The 19,071-nt window shown below is 42.3% G+C and overlaps 1 protein-coding gene across 5 annotated transcripts in view; it reads left to right on the forward strand.

Annotated features, from left to right (window-relative positions):
• The window catches only part of GRID2 (glutamate ionotropic receptor delta type subunit 2), a 1,388,363-nt gene that overhangs the window by 1,178,925 nt on the left and 190,367 nt on the right, over positions 1 to 19,071 (forward strand). For all 5 annotated transcript variants that reach the window (XM_019488092.2, XM_019488089.2, XM_019488090.2 and 2 more), the window contains one exon: positions 4,408 to 4,603. In XM_019488092.2, coding sequence (XP_019343637.1) covers positions 4,408 to 4,603 — 196 coding nt within the window. The remainder of the gene's footprint in view (positions 1 to 4,407; positions 4,604 to 19,071) is intronic.

The following is a 19,071-nucleotide window of genomic DNA, read 5'->3' on the forward strand; positions in this document are numbered from 1 at the left end:
CCCACACACCCACAGCCCCCCACAAACCTATACCCATTCCTCAATGCGTGCCCCCCACACCTCCACAGTTTACAAGAGTAAGACTTAATTTTAAGTTATTGTGTGATCACCTCTATGTACACTACACAAACACATGTAAATCAGGACAAAAATATTTTTTTAATCAAATTAATGAATGTTGTAGATACTTGCTTTATATATTTATTTAATTTGGTATTTTATGGCAAAACTCAATGAAATAGTATTTCTGGGGACAAGGGGAGGGGCTTCTGGTGGCAAAGGTCAGGGGTTAGGGGGTGGAACTTCCCATCCCAAGATGGCGACCAGGGGGCGGGGCACCTGTCAAGGGGCAGAGCTCCCCATGTGGCCCTTGACAGCTTGCCAAAACTTGGTAAACAGCCCTCTGCCCAAAATAATTGCCTGCCCTTGCCCTCTACATTTGCATTGCCCTTCTCTGAATCCTTAGTGATAATGCAGTAGCACTTGAATTGTGATGATTACTGCAAGAAGCTACACCATTGGCCTATATTGCCTGAATTATAGCATTATATAAATTAGTCACCGTTCTGTTCCTAACACGAAAGTATTTGTACTTTTGACCCCAGCTGCACTTGAAGCAGAGGGCGTCTCAACTATCCCCTGGGATTGCCAGTTCATTTAAAAATATAGATGTTGTAAGAACATGTGAACAATTTAACTCCAAAATACAATATTTTAAAATAATCAACACTAAACTTCATTGGCCATTATGTTACCCATTTGCCCTGCTGTCTAGATCTCTCTGAATTTCCTTTCAGATCTCTCTGGACTTCAGTATTCTATGTACCTATGTGTTACCTGAGAATATGGCTACCTAGCTGTTCATTTCTTTTTCAAATCATAAATCATTATATTAAACAGTCCTTGACTAAGTAAAAAACTTTGATGTTTCCCTGAGATTACCTTTTTACAGTTATGCTAAATGAGTCTTTATTAGCACTTTTAGATAAGCGGTTACCTCATACCCTGTTTTTGATCTATGATGATATTTGGCCTTTCAGTTCAAGACCACTTGGTTTCTTTAGAACCCTTTTATAGGGGACTTTATCAAAGGCCTATTAAAACTCAATACTTTATGAATACTTTTGACAAATTATAGTAGGTAAGTCATGGTTTTCTTTTGATGAAACCTCACAGGTTAGATCCTATTGTATCAATATCTTATAGGCTTTTTTTTTGGTGCTCTTTTCTCAGTTATTATTTCAGCTAATTTCCAGGTACAAATTTAAGGCTTAGTCTTCTCTAATTTTTCAGATAACCTCTACTGTTTTAAAATATATATATCAATGCAACATACCTTGTAGCCCTTTCATAATTGAGTTTCTTCAGTACTTATGGTTGTTTACCATCGGGACCTGGTGACTTACTGCTTTTTAAATAATGAATTAACTCCAGCACTAGTTCTTCTAATACCTCAAATTATGAGTGTATTTAATCTTTCTTACCAGAAAAGGGCAAGTATCAGGTTAGTATCTCATCATCCATCCATGGCTTAACTTGTCTATCTTAATTGACTCCTGGAATATACTCCTTCTACCTCAGGCTTCCTGTGTCTAATATATTTGAAGAAACTTGTGCTGTTTTTAAGCCTCTAGCTATTTGATCTTCAAAATCCATGTTACCCTTTCTAACTTCCCCCTATATAGTCTGCTGTAATTTATGTTCCTGTTTGTTGTTTTTCCTAGATTCATATTTCCAAATTTCTGTTTAAGTCAAATTTATTGTGCTTAGCAGCAGCGCCATCAAACAAGTTAACCTTTCCACATGTGCTACCCCCTCTCCCCAGATTGAAGTCATGTAGCTGCACATGTCATTCTGGGAAGGAATCTAGTTATCCCTGCCAAGTCATGGTGTCCTTTGTTCTTTGGGGGCTAAACATCTAACACCTAGCTCTATAAACATAGGAGTTTTCTCCTTCCTTTCTTGATTCCTTCTTTGTTCAGTGGTATATGTGTCTTGAGGCTCAATTATTGTTTTCTTAAGAAGCACCCTACTATGCCTAAAGATTTTTTTTTTTTTAGTTTTGCCTGTAGGGCTTTTTTTAACTAGTCTCCTCATTTGCATGTTTAAAATGTGCAGCCTGGAGGCTATTCAGTTTCATAGGTTCTAGTTTGCATTTTCAGTGTTAGTAAATGGACCTTTGCAGTTTGCCATTGTCTATCTTGATACTGAACACAGGAATCCTTTATTTGTCCTTAAATGTCATCTATTAGATTTGTGCAGTTACATTGTGCCAGCAAAGCTGTAATGGGTCCTAGATGCTACATGTATTACAGCAGTTCTTCTGAAATGCTAATAAATGTCATTAAAGAAATAAGGTATGGTTAAATAATACAAACAGATGAGGAAAGGGTCAAACAGGTCTTATCCGAAGACATTAAAGCATCATATCAAAATTGTTTTTAAAGCCAAGGCAGAGCAGGCAAAAAATATTTTGAAGACCTTAAAAACCTCTTTCTTAATTTAATTAATTAATTAATTATAAAATGCAAATGATAGTGTGGGTATGCGTGTGTGTGCATACACATGCATGCATATGTGCTTTTGTTTGTATTTATCAATGGTGCCCAACCTGCCGTCCCTGTGGGCTGGATGAGAACTGCAGGGTTGGTCCACAGGTCAGATCCTGTGTGGGGTTGGCATGTCGTGTCAGTTCACATGCAGAGCTACAATATCCAGCCTGCTCAGTTCCCCATGGATCTATACATTTGGCAGCAGGAGCATGGCAATTGATGTTGCCACTGCTCCCCTACCATCACATTTCGGGACCCATGGGCAGCCTCATTGACCAGATGACATTGTTCCACAGGCTGGAGGTTGGACATCACTAGTATAAACTCATCTAAACATTAACTCTTGTTATGGGTAAGTATAGATATTCAAGAAGCCCAAGGCTGAATTGATTCAGTCTTTGCAGGTTAGTCTAAACTGCAGAGATTAAACTGAAACAGAAGTGAACAGACATTTACCTTTGATTCAGGAAATGCTGTCACCTGCTTTCAGTGGCTCAGGCCAGAAGCCAGGGAGCCCTAAAGCATGGCTCTCTGGCACATAACCAGGATGGGCAGTGTGTTTGCTTCCTCCTCCTGCTACCACTGAGGTCTCTGGGATTTGAAGCCCCAAATCTCAGCAAGAGTATTCTAAAGGGTTGCTTATCACTTGTTTTTCCTGCTTCCATGTGCCTCTGGGATTTGTAGTCCACAGTCACAACCAGCAATGAGTTTGAGCAGGGGAAGGAGTGTTTAACCCCCCTCCAGCCAGAGTTTGCCTGGGGAAGGCAGTCCCCCCCCCCCCCCACCTGCAGACCAGGCTGCATCCTCAGCAGGGCTTGCCCCCCCTCCTTTGTCAGCCAGCCCTCACTGCTCCACCTATGGAGCAGAGGTGCAAGGGCAACCCTGCTGTCTGGAGCAGACAGCCCAGCCCAGCCCAGCCCAGCCCAGCAATACAAAGCATGCTGGGATGCTGGGGGACTCTGATTTAACTTGAACCAGAAAGGGGTCTGGGACAGAAGTTTCATACACTGGTTTGACCCAAATCAGTTAACTCTGATACTATATTCAACCAGATTTATCTTAAACCAGTTTCAGCCATTTTGAAACGGGTTTATGTGCACTGAGCTTGTTCTGTTACAGGTTTAAACCAGTTTCTGATCACTTAAACCTGTTTATGTGCAACTTCTGTCCCTAGCCAATAAGGTTAAAGAATATATTAGACAAATTTTGTTGAAGCTCAAGTAAATGGCGAATTATTTAAAAAATGGATGAGAACTCCCCAGCTTGCTAGAAATGGTGATGCCTGGTATGTCTAACTTGCTGTTAACTGACTCTATATAATCAATTTGTATCTTAATACAAACAAATATCTACTTTCTGTCATTTATCCTGGCAGTTCTGAATAAGGTTTGGGTCTGATACTTAAGCCTATATTCAGTTACTCCTGTTTTTAAACTTCAAGTCCACTTCTCTGTAATGTATAAAATAAAGTAATATTACTCCAGGTTATTATATACTGTCTGTTATCTGATTCACTACATTTTATGGAGAGGCTAAAAACTGTTTTCTCCCTTTTGCACTCCCCAAAAGAAAGCACTCATTGCTGGAGAGTAAGCTCTGATTCTTTTCAGTGTCCTCTCTTCCTTCATTCTCATTTTGTTCCTATTGCTCCCTTTTGCTTTCCTCTTTGTGCTTTAAACAGCAAGAACAGTTCTCCCAGCTTCACTGTGTCCTTTAAAAAATAAACAAACAAACCAAAGAAAAAGACTTGACAGCTGTCTCCATGTATGTTGTCCTGTGCTTGCCTGCAGCTTCCGTTCTTCTTGAAAAAGTTGAATCATGTCTCCTGTGTTTCTTTTCTTCACCAACAATTAAGGTCTCTCCAGGATCTCTCCAGGCAGACAGATATTCCTTATGGCACTGTCTTGGACTCCGCAGTCTATGAGCACGTTCGAGTAAAAGGGATGAATCCTTTTGAGAGGGACAGCATGTATTCCCAAATGTGGCGAATGATTAACAGAAGTAATGGCTCAGAGAACAATGTGCTGGAATCAACCGCAGGCATTCAAAAGGTATGGGACATGGTTCACTATTTTCCTGGCTCTCACTGATGCTTTCAAGTAGAGCTGGATTTTTTAATTGTTGTTTTTAATATTTGAGGTTGCACTTGCACATAGAATAATCATCTTATCTAATTTTGTCTAGTAGTTTGTATTGGGCTTTTATGGCACCAGAATGAGGATTGCAAGCTCTCAGTTAAGTACCTCAGGGGCAATCTTCTACTACATTTTAAAATTTAAATGCAAAAATATTTACTGTTAAAAGGATTAGGGATTTATATGTATGAAAAAAATGAATTCGCCAGAATATAGTATGAAAATAGGATCACTGAAATCTAGTAGCAGAAGATACTGCAGTACTAAGAGCCTGCTATAGTTTGAAAAAAAGACATGGATTTATTTTTAAACATCTACCTCTAAAAATGTTGTCCTTCAGTTACAATTCAGAATCATATATGTTGTGAGGAAGGCAGACTGAGAAGTGTGACCTAGGCCTGGTTAGCTTGTTTTTTTTTTTGTTTGTTTGTTTAAAGAAAAACCCTGAAGTCTCTTGATTTGCTGAAAGGAAAATAAAATGATGTAAAACTCTTCTCTCTGGTACATTTTTAATAGAGTGTCTCCCTGAAGTTTTCTTGACTGATATTTGCTTGACTCTTCTTAAACCATCACTTCATGATAGGACACAGAATGAGAGTGTAAATATTTTTTCACTGGTGACTCAAAAGGGAATGTAGCTATGTAAATAAGAATAGACTTTCTGTCACACTAACTCCACATTTTCGCCTTGTAAAAACAGCATGTTCTATAGATTTGATATTAAATTTGAAAATGGGGAGATATAATTATAATAGAAAACTGCATTTTTGCATGTTACCTTTTCTAAGCTTCAATTATCTAATTTCTTTTTTAGCTTTATCAAAACCAGAAAACTTTTCCAGGGTTGTTGCCTTTTCTCTCTCCTGAAATTCATTTGTTAGGGGATCTGTCAAATATTGAGTATTTTGATACTTGAGAATCTTATACAGGCAAAATTCTGATTTTTTTATTTATTTTTTTAATAACTATAATGCAATTTCCTATTGGTGATGTCTTGATAATAAATGAACTACAGGATAACAAAGATTGTTTGGGAGTTTTTAAAGTCATTTCACCCACAATCATTGCATCAAAAATTGTATTTCTCCATATTTCCCAGAGACTAATCAACATGAATAAAGAGGGGGCCTGGGGAAAACATTTTTGAATCCCTGCTAAAAGGTGTCATAAAATGAAATGTTTCTGATATATTTCTATAGAGCTGAAGGAAGGGACAGCCAAGGATTGATTGGTCATGGAAAATGGCATTTTTAAGAAAATGCATTTCATTCATTATTCATTTTTAAAATACTTATAAACCTGGGAAGCTCCTGTTTAAAAAAAAATCCATCCCTCTGGTTTGCCTGCCAAAGTTATACCAAGGGTTTCAGGAGAATCAGAAACCAGAGCACATCAAACACAGCTGTGTGTTGACTAATGCCCCTTAGCTGAGGAAAGTAACCAGTGTATCACACTGGCAGGTAATTCCAGATTACAGTCGTCGATTTCTAATTCCTGAAAACATGGCAGTTGCTGTCTTTAAGCTGACAGAAACAGGATTGTCTGGGTTGTTTAGTTTCCCATAGCTTTACTTTCCAGGAATACGCAGTTGCAGGTGATGGAATCAAAGAACCAAGCTTTAACAGAAGATCAGCTGGCCAGCCAGCCTTTCATTTGCAAATATCAAATGACTGCAGAGGTATTCTCAGTGAATATATATGCATCCACATATGTGTGCACATGTGCACACATGCTTTCTTCTTCTTCCTCCTTCTTTCCACCACGTAGGAAGGAGAGAGAGAGAGAGACCCCTTTGTTGTTTGGGTAGACATTAAAGGGAGAGTTTTTTGTAGACAGAATTTGGCTTGCCCAGGAGGAAAGTTATCTTGATAAACTCTATCTTTCAAGAGCTACTTGAGTCTTTCCCACTTACCTGGATTATACATGTGGTGTTACATACTAATCCCGTGCAACCAAGAAAAATTAAAATAAAAACTGCAACTGACAAGAGTCTCCACTAGGCTGTGTTGTGTCCATGAAGAGACTTCTCTGTTGTAGAAAGAGGACGTATGCAGTGAATACAGTCTGTGTATTGCAAAAAAAAAATCTTATTATCTTTGTATTCCTATTCTTACTGGAAGGGTGTATAGTCCCCTATTTGCACCCTCCCAATCCTGAATTAAAGTACAAGTCACCCATCACAAAGGGTTTCTAGGTGGATGGCAGGAATAGAGATGCTGTTTAAAAGCACTTTGTCAAAACATTCTTAATACATCTTAAAATCCTTTTCAAAGTGTTTTGTTTTGTTTTCACTCTGTTAAATACAATGTTATTGGCATTTTTCTTTTATACTGAAGGAAGCAGCAATTTGAATAAAGTATTAGGGAAGGAAGCCAAATTCAGTGACAGTTTTCACCTCATTTAGTTCCAATGATTGCACAGGTGTTTTATCAGTGACTTCAGTGAGAATTGCATCTGTGTGAATGAGAATGCAATGCAGCATTGATATTTCTCTAGCCTTTCTTGGATCACAAAATCTTCAAGGTCTGCATTGTCACGCTTACCTGAAACATAAAGGACAGGGCAGCTTGGAGAGCTTCATGCATAAAATTTCTCTTAATACTTTCTGGCCCTATTTCTTCCCCCACAAATTAGATTAAGGTGCATTTGTTATTGGACATGCACTCGTTCTTTCCACCTCCGTAGCATTTAACAGAATTCAGCCTGGTTTTTGAACATCTGGATAGATTCACTCTGAACAGATTAATAGAGTTGCAAATACTTCCATATATGTGACTGACCAAGAAGAATTGGCATATTAGATTTGGTCTTGACATCCGTGTGTATTGTTTCCCACTCTTTAGAAAGAAAAGGAGAAACAAAGAAAGCAAGTAAGCAAGCAAGCAACTGAAGTCCTGAAACAAAAGTATAGAAACAACAAGGGTTTTTTGCCTAACTGCTTTTTCAAATCTGAATAATAGGAAGGCATTTGTATTTCTGTATTCACTTGGACTAGTCTTGAGAACATGTGCTTTTATTTCTTTTTTTCCTTATTATTCCTAAATGTTCAGTATATTCCAAATTGATTTTCCTTTTTTGCATATGTTATGAAATATGCATCTCATTCAGACAAAGACTCTACATTTCCATGGCAGTTATTTATTCTGAGAGGATTTACCAGGACCAAAGGCATGCTTGCTTAAACAATCATTGACAACTCCAAGAAAAATCATATAGGCGCTTAAACATATCACATTACATACCTCTTTACATCTTCTTAAAAAGCACTTTACCCTACTTAATCCCCTGCAGGCTTTCCTACCACTGGAACGATTACTGTTATAATGAAACACTTCCTTTGTGCCCTTGTCTGATCTTTCACCCCTTAAGAATAATAGTGCCTAATGCCCTACCCTGCCCACCTTTTTCCTCAGTGCATGATATTCTAGCCTAAAGCACCTGAATTTTTCTCAGCAGCATGAAGTGGAAAATTCCTTCCCAAGCTGCATTGCCAGAATCATAATGTGTCTAATACCTCTGTATATTTAACTCAGTATACATGCTATTTAGCCTGTAGGAAACTGGTAAATTACTGTCAAGTGAAATAATATTCATGGAGTGTGCAATAAAAGATACTTGTCTTTGCTTCTTAAGTCTAGAACAGTAATAGTCCTCCTTGCATACAGACGCAGGCAATATCAAAAAAAGTTTCATCCTGAGTTTATTGAACAAATATTCCCTTTAACTCCTTTTGACACTGCAGGAAAAACCATGCGAGCAACAACTGCTAGCTCAGTTTGCCTAATTGCAGTGTATGGAATTATATTTTTCGGAGAATATGGTTATAGCAGTATTATAGCTCTTATACCATGGTATAACCTACCTAACATGGCTTAGTTCTGCTGATTCCCACAGGAAAAAAATACTATCAACAATGGTCAGGGTAACTGTAAGAGAACCATGTTAGCAACACCCAGCATTGGTTCTGGTTATTGTGAATATGTTTTCAACAGTACTATGGGCAGAAAAAATTCTACTTCTGTGGATGGAGCCAGAAATCCTCCTGGATGTGGTAACTGACTTACTAATTAATCCTCTGTTTGAGCTCTAGTGACAGGTGTGGTAATCAAACTGAAAAACCAAGGAACACATGTGGGCTCATAGATCATTGCTGTGACCAGCTGCAGTATTCACTACAGTTGGAGTTGGCAAATTAAAAGACAATGCAAGAGAAAGTTAATCAATGCAAAGTAAAGAAATGTGTTGTGCACTAAGATGTTTTGATTTCCACCTGTAAGCTAGCAGTCCCAGGAGACTGGATGCTTGGGGGTTTCGAGATAGGTCAGCAAAATACCCAGTGTTCTTGTCCCAATGTAGCAATACAGGCTTTCACAAGACCTTTAACCATTTTGGCCACTGCAGTCTGTCTAGTTATGTAGCAGCTAAAGTTGGTGTGAGGAAGATGGTAGGAATAAACAAATTAAATTACTGCTAAGAATGGAAGGGTGAATGAAAATGCTGCAGCTGTACTTTAATTCAACAGATACCCTAATTCTCTACCAATTCACAGAAGAGCTCCAAAATACCTCTTACAGTAGAGTACTAATTAACAAGCCTTGTACAGATACCAGCGTTCCTCTTACAGGAAGATAATCTGGTATCACTACATAGATGGGTGAGCCATTTGACTATGTTCAGGAGCATCCTCTGGGTTTTTATAGTTTGGGCTTTGCAGCTGAAGATGAAGTTTACTTGCTTTGCAATTGCCTTCTCCTGTCCAGTCCATGACTTGGAGCTGACAGGGCGCTGAGGATATAAAACACACCTGCTCTACACTTGTTTGAATAATAGTAGGCGGTCTGGCTATGTCTCTTCATATAGCTTCCTTTTTCTGCTAAGCAACTATCAACATAACACCTGAGCCAGATTTACCAGTAAAACACTGATAATGCTGACAGGAGAAATGCCTAATCCACTGACACTTCATTCAGTAACGTTTTTAATGTCTTGTAACTTGTCAATGTGTCAGTTTATTGGGAGTTGGCGGGGGGGATGTTTTTTGGCAAAACATATCCTAATAGTCTTATTACAAATTATATTCAGTTTCCCTGAGCTTTAAGAATACCTTGCTGGAAGCAAAGGTGTTTTCTGTAATCCTCAGTATCATCTTTGTACATTAAAAGCTTAGAGTTAAGAATTTGTTTAAATAATCTTGTATCAGTACAGTGATATAGAATCCTAAACTGGCCAACAACCACTGCATACACAATGTATTCATACATTTCATAATAGGGAGGTAGTGCATCTCATAACATGTGGACTAGTTCAGATGTCAATATGTCATGGCTATACTATGTTACTGTGAACAAACCATGAAGATGTGCTGTGCAAATCAAATAATATCTATGTTCAAGAAATTTTGGACCAGCTAGGAATTTTCAGTAAATCTTAGTCAACTTAAAGGTTGAGGTGAAAATATTGTAAAAGCTCATGGTTTGGGTTGAGCTTTGCTTTGAATGTTTTGCTTCATTCAAACTGGAAATTCAAGATAAAAGTTGCAGAACATAACACCAAAATCAAAACAAAAAGGAAGCTCACACACACACACACACACAAAATTCTATGCTGACAACTTCCAGTTCTCACTCTCTGCTTTAGCTCTGTCTTCTCCCATCCAAAATGAATTTTTGGCCTGTCCCTTGCAGAAACCCAAATATAAGCTTGAGTTTAATGTGGACTAAATGAAACTCTGTCATTCCCACCAAGCCACTCCCCCATCATTTTTTCTCAGTCATTGTGGACTATATTGCCATTCTCTCTGTTGCACAACCTAGGACTTAGGCATCATCTTGTGTCTCGTCCTCTGTACATATGCTTACATCCAATTTATTACTAAATATTGAGTAATCCTTCCACATAATTTCCTTAACATACTCATATAGTCTGTCAACAAAGCATTATCCTAACATCATGCTCATCTTTTTCTTTGCCTTTTACAAATGCAGTCTTTCACCATTGATAGCTATTCAAAATGTTCCGACAGAAATCACTGTTCTACTCCATTGCTTTGACCATGTCACTGCTCTATTTTCAGCCTTTAACTACTACGTTACTCTTCTCCATAGCATAAAAAATAAATGACTTGTTTTTATTTTCAAGGCCCTTCATGGACTATCCTGACTTCCCCTGTCATTTCTCATTCATATTGAGATATCAGCTCCTTCCTACTCAATCACTTGTGCCAGTCTTCATTGCTCACTTACTAAGTTTTCAAACAAGCCCCTTCATGCTTTCTTCCATGCTGCCCCTCATGGACCTGGGTTCTCTGTAAATAACCACAAATCTCTGTCCTTAACCTGCTTCAGAGTACTCCTTAAAACCCTCCTTTGCTGTGATGTGCACAAAAAAGTTGACAACACTTAGGACTTTGGCTTGCTGAAACCACTGCCTATTATAATGATTAATGTTATTTAACTGTTTTGCAGACTGCCCTAGCTGTCTATATCCAGCAGTTACCTCATTTTATACCTAGTCTCTGCTCCAAAGAGTTTATAACCTATTTTGTTTTATGTTTGTACAATGCCTCGCAAAGTGCGATTCTGGTCCATGACTAGATCTCCGAAGTGGTATGGTAAAATAGATAACAAAGATCTGTCATTACCCAAAATCTATAGTTCTTTTCTAGAGAGGGTTGCCTCTAGTTTTCCCGCTTAGAGAAAGGGTGGCAGAGAGAACTCCTCAAGGAATGAGATGCACAATGAGAGGGACCCCATCTGTTTCCTCCCAGGGGCCAGACAATCCAATGGTAATGGATGATAAAATGCTTGCTGTTTCTCTCCCTGACCCATTCTTTATCCCTTTAGTTCTTTTGAATCAGAAATAGCTCAAAGATTAAAGTTCCACACTACTGATGGTCATTATTTCATGAGGCCTACTTTACAATTCCTTGCTTTGTTACTTCACACAATCTGGCTACCTGGCATATTATATCTCTAATGTATAATACCATAAAGATTGTTCCAAAAGCCATTTTTTAGCTGCTTAAATACATGCCAACCCATCAGCTACTTTTTAAGATCCTTCTTCTATTGCTTTTCTGCCTCCCTTTCCAAACTTTTGTCTGAAGTGCACTTTAGGAGCTGGTCCCATGGACTTATAAGGACCTACCTCTCCCTCTATTAGTATTTCTTTCCCATATTCATTCACTCTCACTCGCACACAATTTTGAAGAGTACTGTCAACTAAATTATATTTAGAACCTATATAACAATATTAAAGCTGCTATGCCTACAGCCCATAGATCCACCATTGGTAGAATTGTACTCCCATTCATATTGAAACAAAACCATGCCTCAAACTAGCAAGACTCTTTTACTGAAAGACCCATCAAAACCAAATGTTCATATATGTGCAAGAGGAGCACAGTAGTCTGCAGATTTTATTGGCATGTACTTCTTTATTTAAAATGTGGTAGGTAGGATGGCATCATGTAGTTTTCACTTAAGTGTCAAGAAACAGTAAATATTGCAGTGGTTTTTCCAGCATACATCAGTGCAAGACAAATAATGCACTGCAAGCTACTCAGTATGAAATAACAGACTGCTACTTTCAAAAGTTAAAATTAATTTTGTATTACATTATGCTTTGGCCTTTATAGGTGTGTCCACACAAGCGTGCATATGCATCTTGCAGCATCTCAAAGCCCTTTGAAATTCTGTAAGAGGTATGCGTGGGAATGAAAAAATGTTCCTTGTGCTGCAGATTTTCAGCGTGGGGGCAAAATTAGACCTCTGGATATCTACAGGTTAAAAAAAGAGATGCCCTAGTAACCAGCCAGAGCATCTCTATAGCTGGCCCTTGCCCTAGTGCTGAAGCCAGCCCCACCCACTCCCCCAGCCCCCCCCCATTGCTGCCCCACCTGCTCCCCCAGCCCCCTGATGGCTACCCTGCCCAGCCCCCACCTGCCCCAAGCCCCCCTGAAGGCTGCTCCACCCAGCCCCATTCCCCGCCTGTTCCTGCAGCCCCTCCATCACTGCCCCACCTGGCCCCATCCCTCACCTGCCCTCTGACCCCCTCAATCACTGCCCTGACCAGCCCCAGCATCCCAACAATTAAAAGAAAAAAAGCCCCAAACTCACCAGCAATAGCAGCTGCCATCAGGGTCACTTGGACCATGGCAGAGCCCCCCATGCTCAGTGCAGGGCCCAGGTGACAGCTGCCCGACAGCACACAGAGTCATGCAGTGCCCTACTGACCCCCGCCGCACATGCATAATGGGGCAGGGGCAGTGCGGGTGCCAGGCGGCCAGGGCTCCAGTGACCCCAATGGCAGCTGCTACTACCACTGTGTGTGGAGCTTTCCTCTTTTTTTTTTTGAGTCCCAGACTGCTGGAGCTGGGTAGGGGAGGGCATCGGGGTGGGGGCAACGATCAAGGAGACCCAACACCCCCTGCTGCACAGAGGGGCTCTGCCACATGGTCCCAGAGTCCTCACAGCCCCTGCAACTGCTGATGAATACGAGGTGTTTTGGGGTTTTTTTTTAAGTGCTAGGAGGCTGGGGCCAGGGTGGCAGGGTCTGGGGGTGCAAGAAGAGGATGGGGCCAGGTGGAGCAACCATGGTGGGGGCTGGGGGTGCAAGCGGGGGGTGGGGCTCGGTGGAGTGATCTGGGGACAGCAGGGAAGACCCTATGAGAAGAGGCTACGGGGCCTGAACCTGTTCAGCCTTCACAAGAGAAGGCTGAGAGGGGACCTGGTGGCCATCTACAAACTTACCGGGGGGGACCAGCGGGGAATGGGAGAGACCCTGTTCACCCGTGCACCTTCTGGAGTAACAAGGAATAATGACCATAAGTTGAGAGTAGGTTCAGGCTGGACATTAGAAGACACTGTTTCACAGTCAGGGCAGCTAGGATCTGGAACCAACTTCCAAGGGAAGTGGTGCTGGCTCCTACCTTGGGGGTCTTTAAGGGGAGGCTTGACAGTTACCAAGCTGGGGTCATATGAGCCCAATATTCTCTCCTGCCCAGGGCAGGGGGTCAGACTTGATGATCTACTTAGGTCCCTTCTGACCCTACATCTATGAATCTATGAGCAGCCATCGGGGGACTGCAGGAACTGGTGGAGGATGGGGTCAGGGGGAACAGCAATCCAGGGGGCTGGAGGAGCAATCAGGGGTGGTAGCCCTGCAGGGGCCATGTGGCCCCTGTTGAGGGGGTTGTAACCCCTGTGGGGAGGCTGTCTGTGAGCTATACAGGGGGGCTGCACTGTGTGGGGGGCAGGGGACCCACCCCTCCTAAGCAGTCCCCCTGCACACTCCCCACACAATCCACCCACACCTTCCCACACACCCCACGGCCCCCTACATCGCTCCACAGTCACCCACCCCCATTCCCACCCCACTTCTGCAAACCCCACATCCCCTTCAACACACACCCTGCGTGCCCAACTGCCAGACATGATGAGACCTGCTGGCAGGAGCTGTGGCTGCAAGGGCAGCTGTCCCCACATCCTGGTTAGTGAAGGAGTCACAGGGAGCTCTAACTGCTCTATGGTAAGAAAACCAAAGGCAAACAGCAAAACATATAGGTATTTAGAATTCATTTTATTATGATGATAGAGACACTGGTAGGCTTCCAAATTGCTTTAACACTGTACATATATCAGTAAAACATTGCCCAACTGATCGCTCTCTCTCTCTCTCTCTCTCTCTCTTTATATATATATACATATATATATATATATGTATATATATAGTGGTCTTTTGTTTTAATTGTGGAGGAACATGGATTTTTGGGTATTTTACAGAGTGACTTTGAGATTTTTTTTATCACGGATTTTTCAGTTTTGAAAAGGGAACACCAAAATTCCTGCTAGGGAGACAAGTGGCAGGACCTAGGCAGAGGAGCCTGCTCAGAGCTAGCACCTTGGACCCAGCTGGAAGTGGCTGACCTCCTGGCCAATTGGGGCCAGAAGGACATGCTTTGACAATTCAAAGCAGGCCACCACACTGGGAACATCTTCTGGGCAATAGCTGCACAGATGGCTGGGCAGGGGGCACACATGGCAATAGTACCGCACAAAGGCCAACTCTGCAGCCACAGCCCACTGGTAGCTGGCCCAGAGGGGCAAATGACTCTACTTGCTCTGCAGTCCCATTTGGGTCTGGCGGGTGCACAACAGGTCACAGCCAGGCAGTAGCCCCCACTGCCAGACTGCTGCAGTGGGTAAAGGGTGCAGGGAACTCTCAGGGCTGCTTCAGCAGTCCAGCTGGCATTAGGGGTAGTGTCCCCAGGTACCTATTGGATGGGCCCCAGAAGCTCCTGAGAGTGAGTAGCCCTGAGCTCCTTGACAGGGCAGCTTTTTATACTGCTGGGGACAGCACAGGTGCTGTCCCTGAGCTCTAGCTCCCCCTGGCTGCAGATCCAGGAGGAGCCAGGCAGGAATATTTTGCCCCAAATGGCACTGTTTGCTCCACACCAAAGTGCGTGTCCGGGCACATGTGCGCTGAGGCAAAAAGCCCAGGCTCAGATTTGCACTGCTTCTATTTGAGCTGCTGCAAGCACATATGCTTCCATGTGTGGATGTGCCCTATAGGTTTAGAGGGGAAATGACAGATTTATCATTATTTTTGTACTCCAGTGGAGGTAGAGTCCCTGAAGAGGAGACAGGAAGGTAGGCACACACTCTTACAACCTTCTGCACTAGCCAGTAAAGCAAGGCCAGAATATGAAGGATGAGATGATTCAGTCCTCTTAGTATAATCTCCCAGCACTCCCAACTGCCATCTTTGCCTGAGCTAGGGTTTTGTTTTGGGTTTTGGGAGAGGGGTTGTTCTAGGAAATTGAAAATTAAGAAGTATGATTTAAGCAAATAAATACTTAGCTTTATTATTGCACTGTACCTTTAGGACCTCAATCAGGATAAGGACTACCTAATACTAGATGCAGGAATTGCAGAGGAAGATGCTGTCCCTGCCCCAACAAGCTAACAATCTAATTTGTACATACTTACTTCTAATGAAGCAGAGCTACTATAATATGCCACAAGAGGAAGAGTATTTTGTGTGTTTGCTAAATAACGAATACATTTATTATGTATTAGTATATTAGATGTAAGGCCTGAAAGAAAGAACTAATTCTCCTGGGTACTGCTATGAACTGTCTCATGAGTAAAATATAGGCTTGAATAAAGAATACCGAAACCAAGGCATCTTTATTTGGCCTTTGCTAATTGGAGGCAAAACAGAGACTGCTGTATGTAAGCTCAATCATTTGAAAAAAAAATGAAGTAGCTGTTCTCTCTCTCCTGTTTATGACAATGCCAGCTGCAGTGTGTGTGTGTGTGTGAGAGAGAGAGAAAGACAAGAGACATTTCCTGGGTCCTTTTGTGCTCAGAAATATAGTGACAGTGCAGTTTTTTATTGTCAGTTGCTATGCTGACATTGCCATGAGGATGACCTTGATGATGACACTGACTGTCTTAATACAAGCTTGTTATATATATGTATATACACACAATAACAGCACAAGTCTAGAAATGCTACCCAGATAATAAATGCTATTTTTCCAAGACCATAAATTTGCCTTATAAGTTCTTACATGGCTATTAAAAACCTATAATGCTGTGCCCGCACTCCCGCATTTCCACATCTGCTGCAGAGCCTCACAAAAAATTACATTAAAACAATATTAAATCTTTGACAGAAAACAATAAAGTAGAGAAATTTGTAATCATTGGTGAAATGTGCTGCATGCTTCATGATCCAAGCATAACTGGAAACATAGATTTATGCATCAATATCTTGTGCCAGACTACATATATCATTCAGGTTTGAGGGACACATCCATTGTCTCATTGTGATACTACATTTGGGATAGCTTAGAGCTCTTACTTTATTCATGCTTGTTGTTTCAGGTAGGCTTGCATATAACTCCATCCTCTGAGATGATCATCTGGTTTATTCCATTGGGGTTGAATTGAATATATTACAAGTCACACAACTCAGCTCAAAATGCAAGTTGATGTTTGTCCAGGTGGAAGCATGTAGAAAGCCACTAAATGCTCCTTTTGTGCTTAGCCCATGATAGCATTGGTTGCGCTGAAGAAATTAGGCATGTCATGGGTGTTGACAAACTTCAGGATCTCATTTGCTTTGTCCTCCCACCACTTGTTCTTTCACTCTCAAATTTTCCTCTGTATCCTAGCTTTAACATGGCATTAACTTTCTTGCTTCAGGCTGGAGCCAATGCCATTTTCTGTCAGAAAGCTTGAATTTTCCTATCATTCTTGTCAAACTAATCCTGATGTTTCTTTGTGGAAAGAAGCATAGAGATATTTCTTATGCCTCACGGATGCCTTTCTTGAGGCTTTCCCAGTAATCAGTGGTGTCAAGATCATCAGGGAGGTCAGAGTTTCTCACTGAGGCACTGGTGGAGATGCATGGTTTTAGCTGGGTCTTTCAAGCGCTTGATATGTAACCTCTTCCTTGATTGCTTCTTTGTTTGCTCCTCACTAAATAGGTCACTGGACAGGAGGTGGGGCGGGGGTGGGTCGAACTGCCTCCTCCCTTCCAGCCTTTTTACAGGGGCACGGCTTCCTCTGGCTCAGGATGCCAGCACTGAGCCAGCTGCAACACTCCTACCTGCCACAGGAGCCTCACCGTGCCTGGTGTGTTCCACACCAGCGTGTTCCCTCTCTCTCTCCATCCCAGGCCCCAGTGGAGCTTTTAAATCTTCCCACAGCAGCTGCTCTGGCCACCGCGATTGGCCCTCGTATGGCTTCCTGCAGAGCCTGGTGTTCCTCTTCATGGGTGTGGTGTGCCAACTCGCCTGGGCTACAACATCTAGAGAGGAAACCATTACAAAATTATCTTTGTCGGGGCAGTGCACTACCATAAACTTAAAGGGTTGTAACGCCAGAGCCCAGTGAGTAATACGGGCATTTTCACTTTGTTTCTTGGTTAGCCATTGCAGTGGGGCATGATCTGTCACCACCAGGAATTCCCTCTCCATCAAGTAATACTTAAAATATTCTATTGCCCAGCGTATTGCCAGGCACTCCCTTTCGATCGTGGCACACCTGGTTTCGGCACAGCTGAGTTTATGGCTGGCAAAGATGATCGGGTGCTTATCTTCCCCGTATCTTTGCAGCAGCACAGCCCCTAAGGCATCGCCCAATGCGTCTGTCTGCAATATAAAAGGGGCAGAAAAATCAGGGGTGTGTACCACGATGTTGTGATGTATCGCCTCCTTCAGTTCCTCAAAGCTCTCTCTCATCTCCGGCATCCACTTTAGCACTGCTGCTAAAGTCCCCTTTGAGTGCATCTATGAGGGGTACGAAGAGGCCTGCAAAATGTGGTATGAACCACCGGTAATAATTGATGAGCCCCAAGAAGGAGCGAAGTTGTTTACGGGTGCGTGGTTCCTGGAATCGCCATGTGGCCTCCACCTTGCCTGCCAGGGGGCAGATGGTTCCCTGGCCTATCCAGAACCCCAGGTACACTGTCTCTAGCCCCGCTAGTTTACACTTCTTTGGATTGGTGGTTAAACCCACTGTTCAAAGCTCTACCAGGACTGCCCTTAGGGCTTCGATGTGTTGGTGCCAATCGGGAGCGAAGATGATGATGTCATCTATATAGGCTGCCACATATGACACGTATGGCACAAGTAGGGTGTCCATAAGCCTCTGAAAGGTGGCTTCCATGCCATTCAACCCAAAGGGCATCCGCACAAATTCAAATAAGCCCCAAGGGGTCCCAAAAACGGTCTTGATGCTATCTGTGGGTCACACCAGGATTTGCCAATACCCTTTTAGCAAGGTCAAGGGTAGATATTTACTAGGCATCCCCAATTCTCTCAATGAGGCGGGCAATGTGTGGCATGGGGAAGGCGTCAAAGGCCGTTAAAGCATTTAATTTTCTGAATTGGATGCACAAGCGGAGTGACCCATCTGGTTTGACCACTGGTACAATAAGGCTGCGCCAAGGCCTTCGGGATGGCTGGATAATTCCATTTTCGCATTTTTTCAATCTCCCATTGTATCTCTTGCTGCCATCGTTGGGGTATTGGCCTCCATCTTTCCCTGACTAGAGCACCAGGCGGAGTTCTGATCTTGTGTTTGTGCGGGCGGGGAGCAGTCCGAGGCTTTTGGGGGCGTGCGGCGGGCTGTGGCCGGGAGCCTGCAACGGTAGGGCGGGTACTTTTGCATGACAGACTAGAATTAGGCACGGACTCGTAGCGGTTAATTAAAGATTGTTTTACACTGTAGGTGGTCGCGGTGCAGGCAGGAAAAACTTTCTTGAGTTGCAGTTACAGACAAACACAAGTGAAGTTTGCTAGACTCCACCGAAGACACACGCACGGAGTTTGCTAGGCTCCGCAAAACAAACATGACAGAGCTCTGGATACC

This window comes from Alligator mississippiensis, chromosome 2 (assembly GCF_030867095.1).
Source record: "Alligator mississippiensis isolate rAllMis1 chromosome 2, rAllMis1, whole genome shotgun sequence".
In the NCBI taxonomy this organism is placed as follows: domain Eukaryota; kingdom Metazoa; phylum Chordata; order Crocodylia; family Alligatoridae; genus Alligator; species Alligator mississippiensis.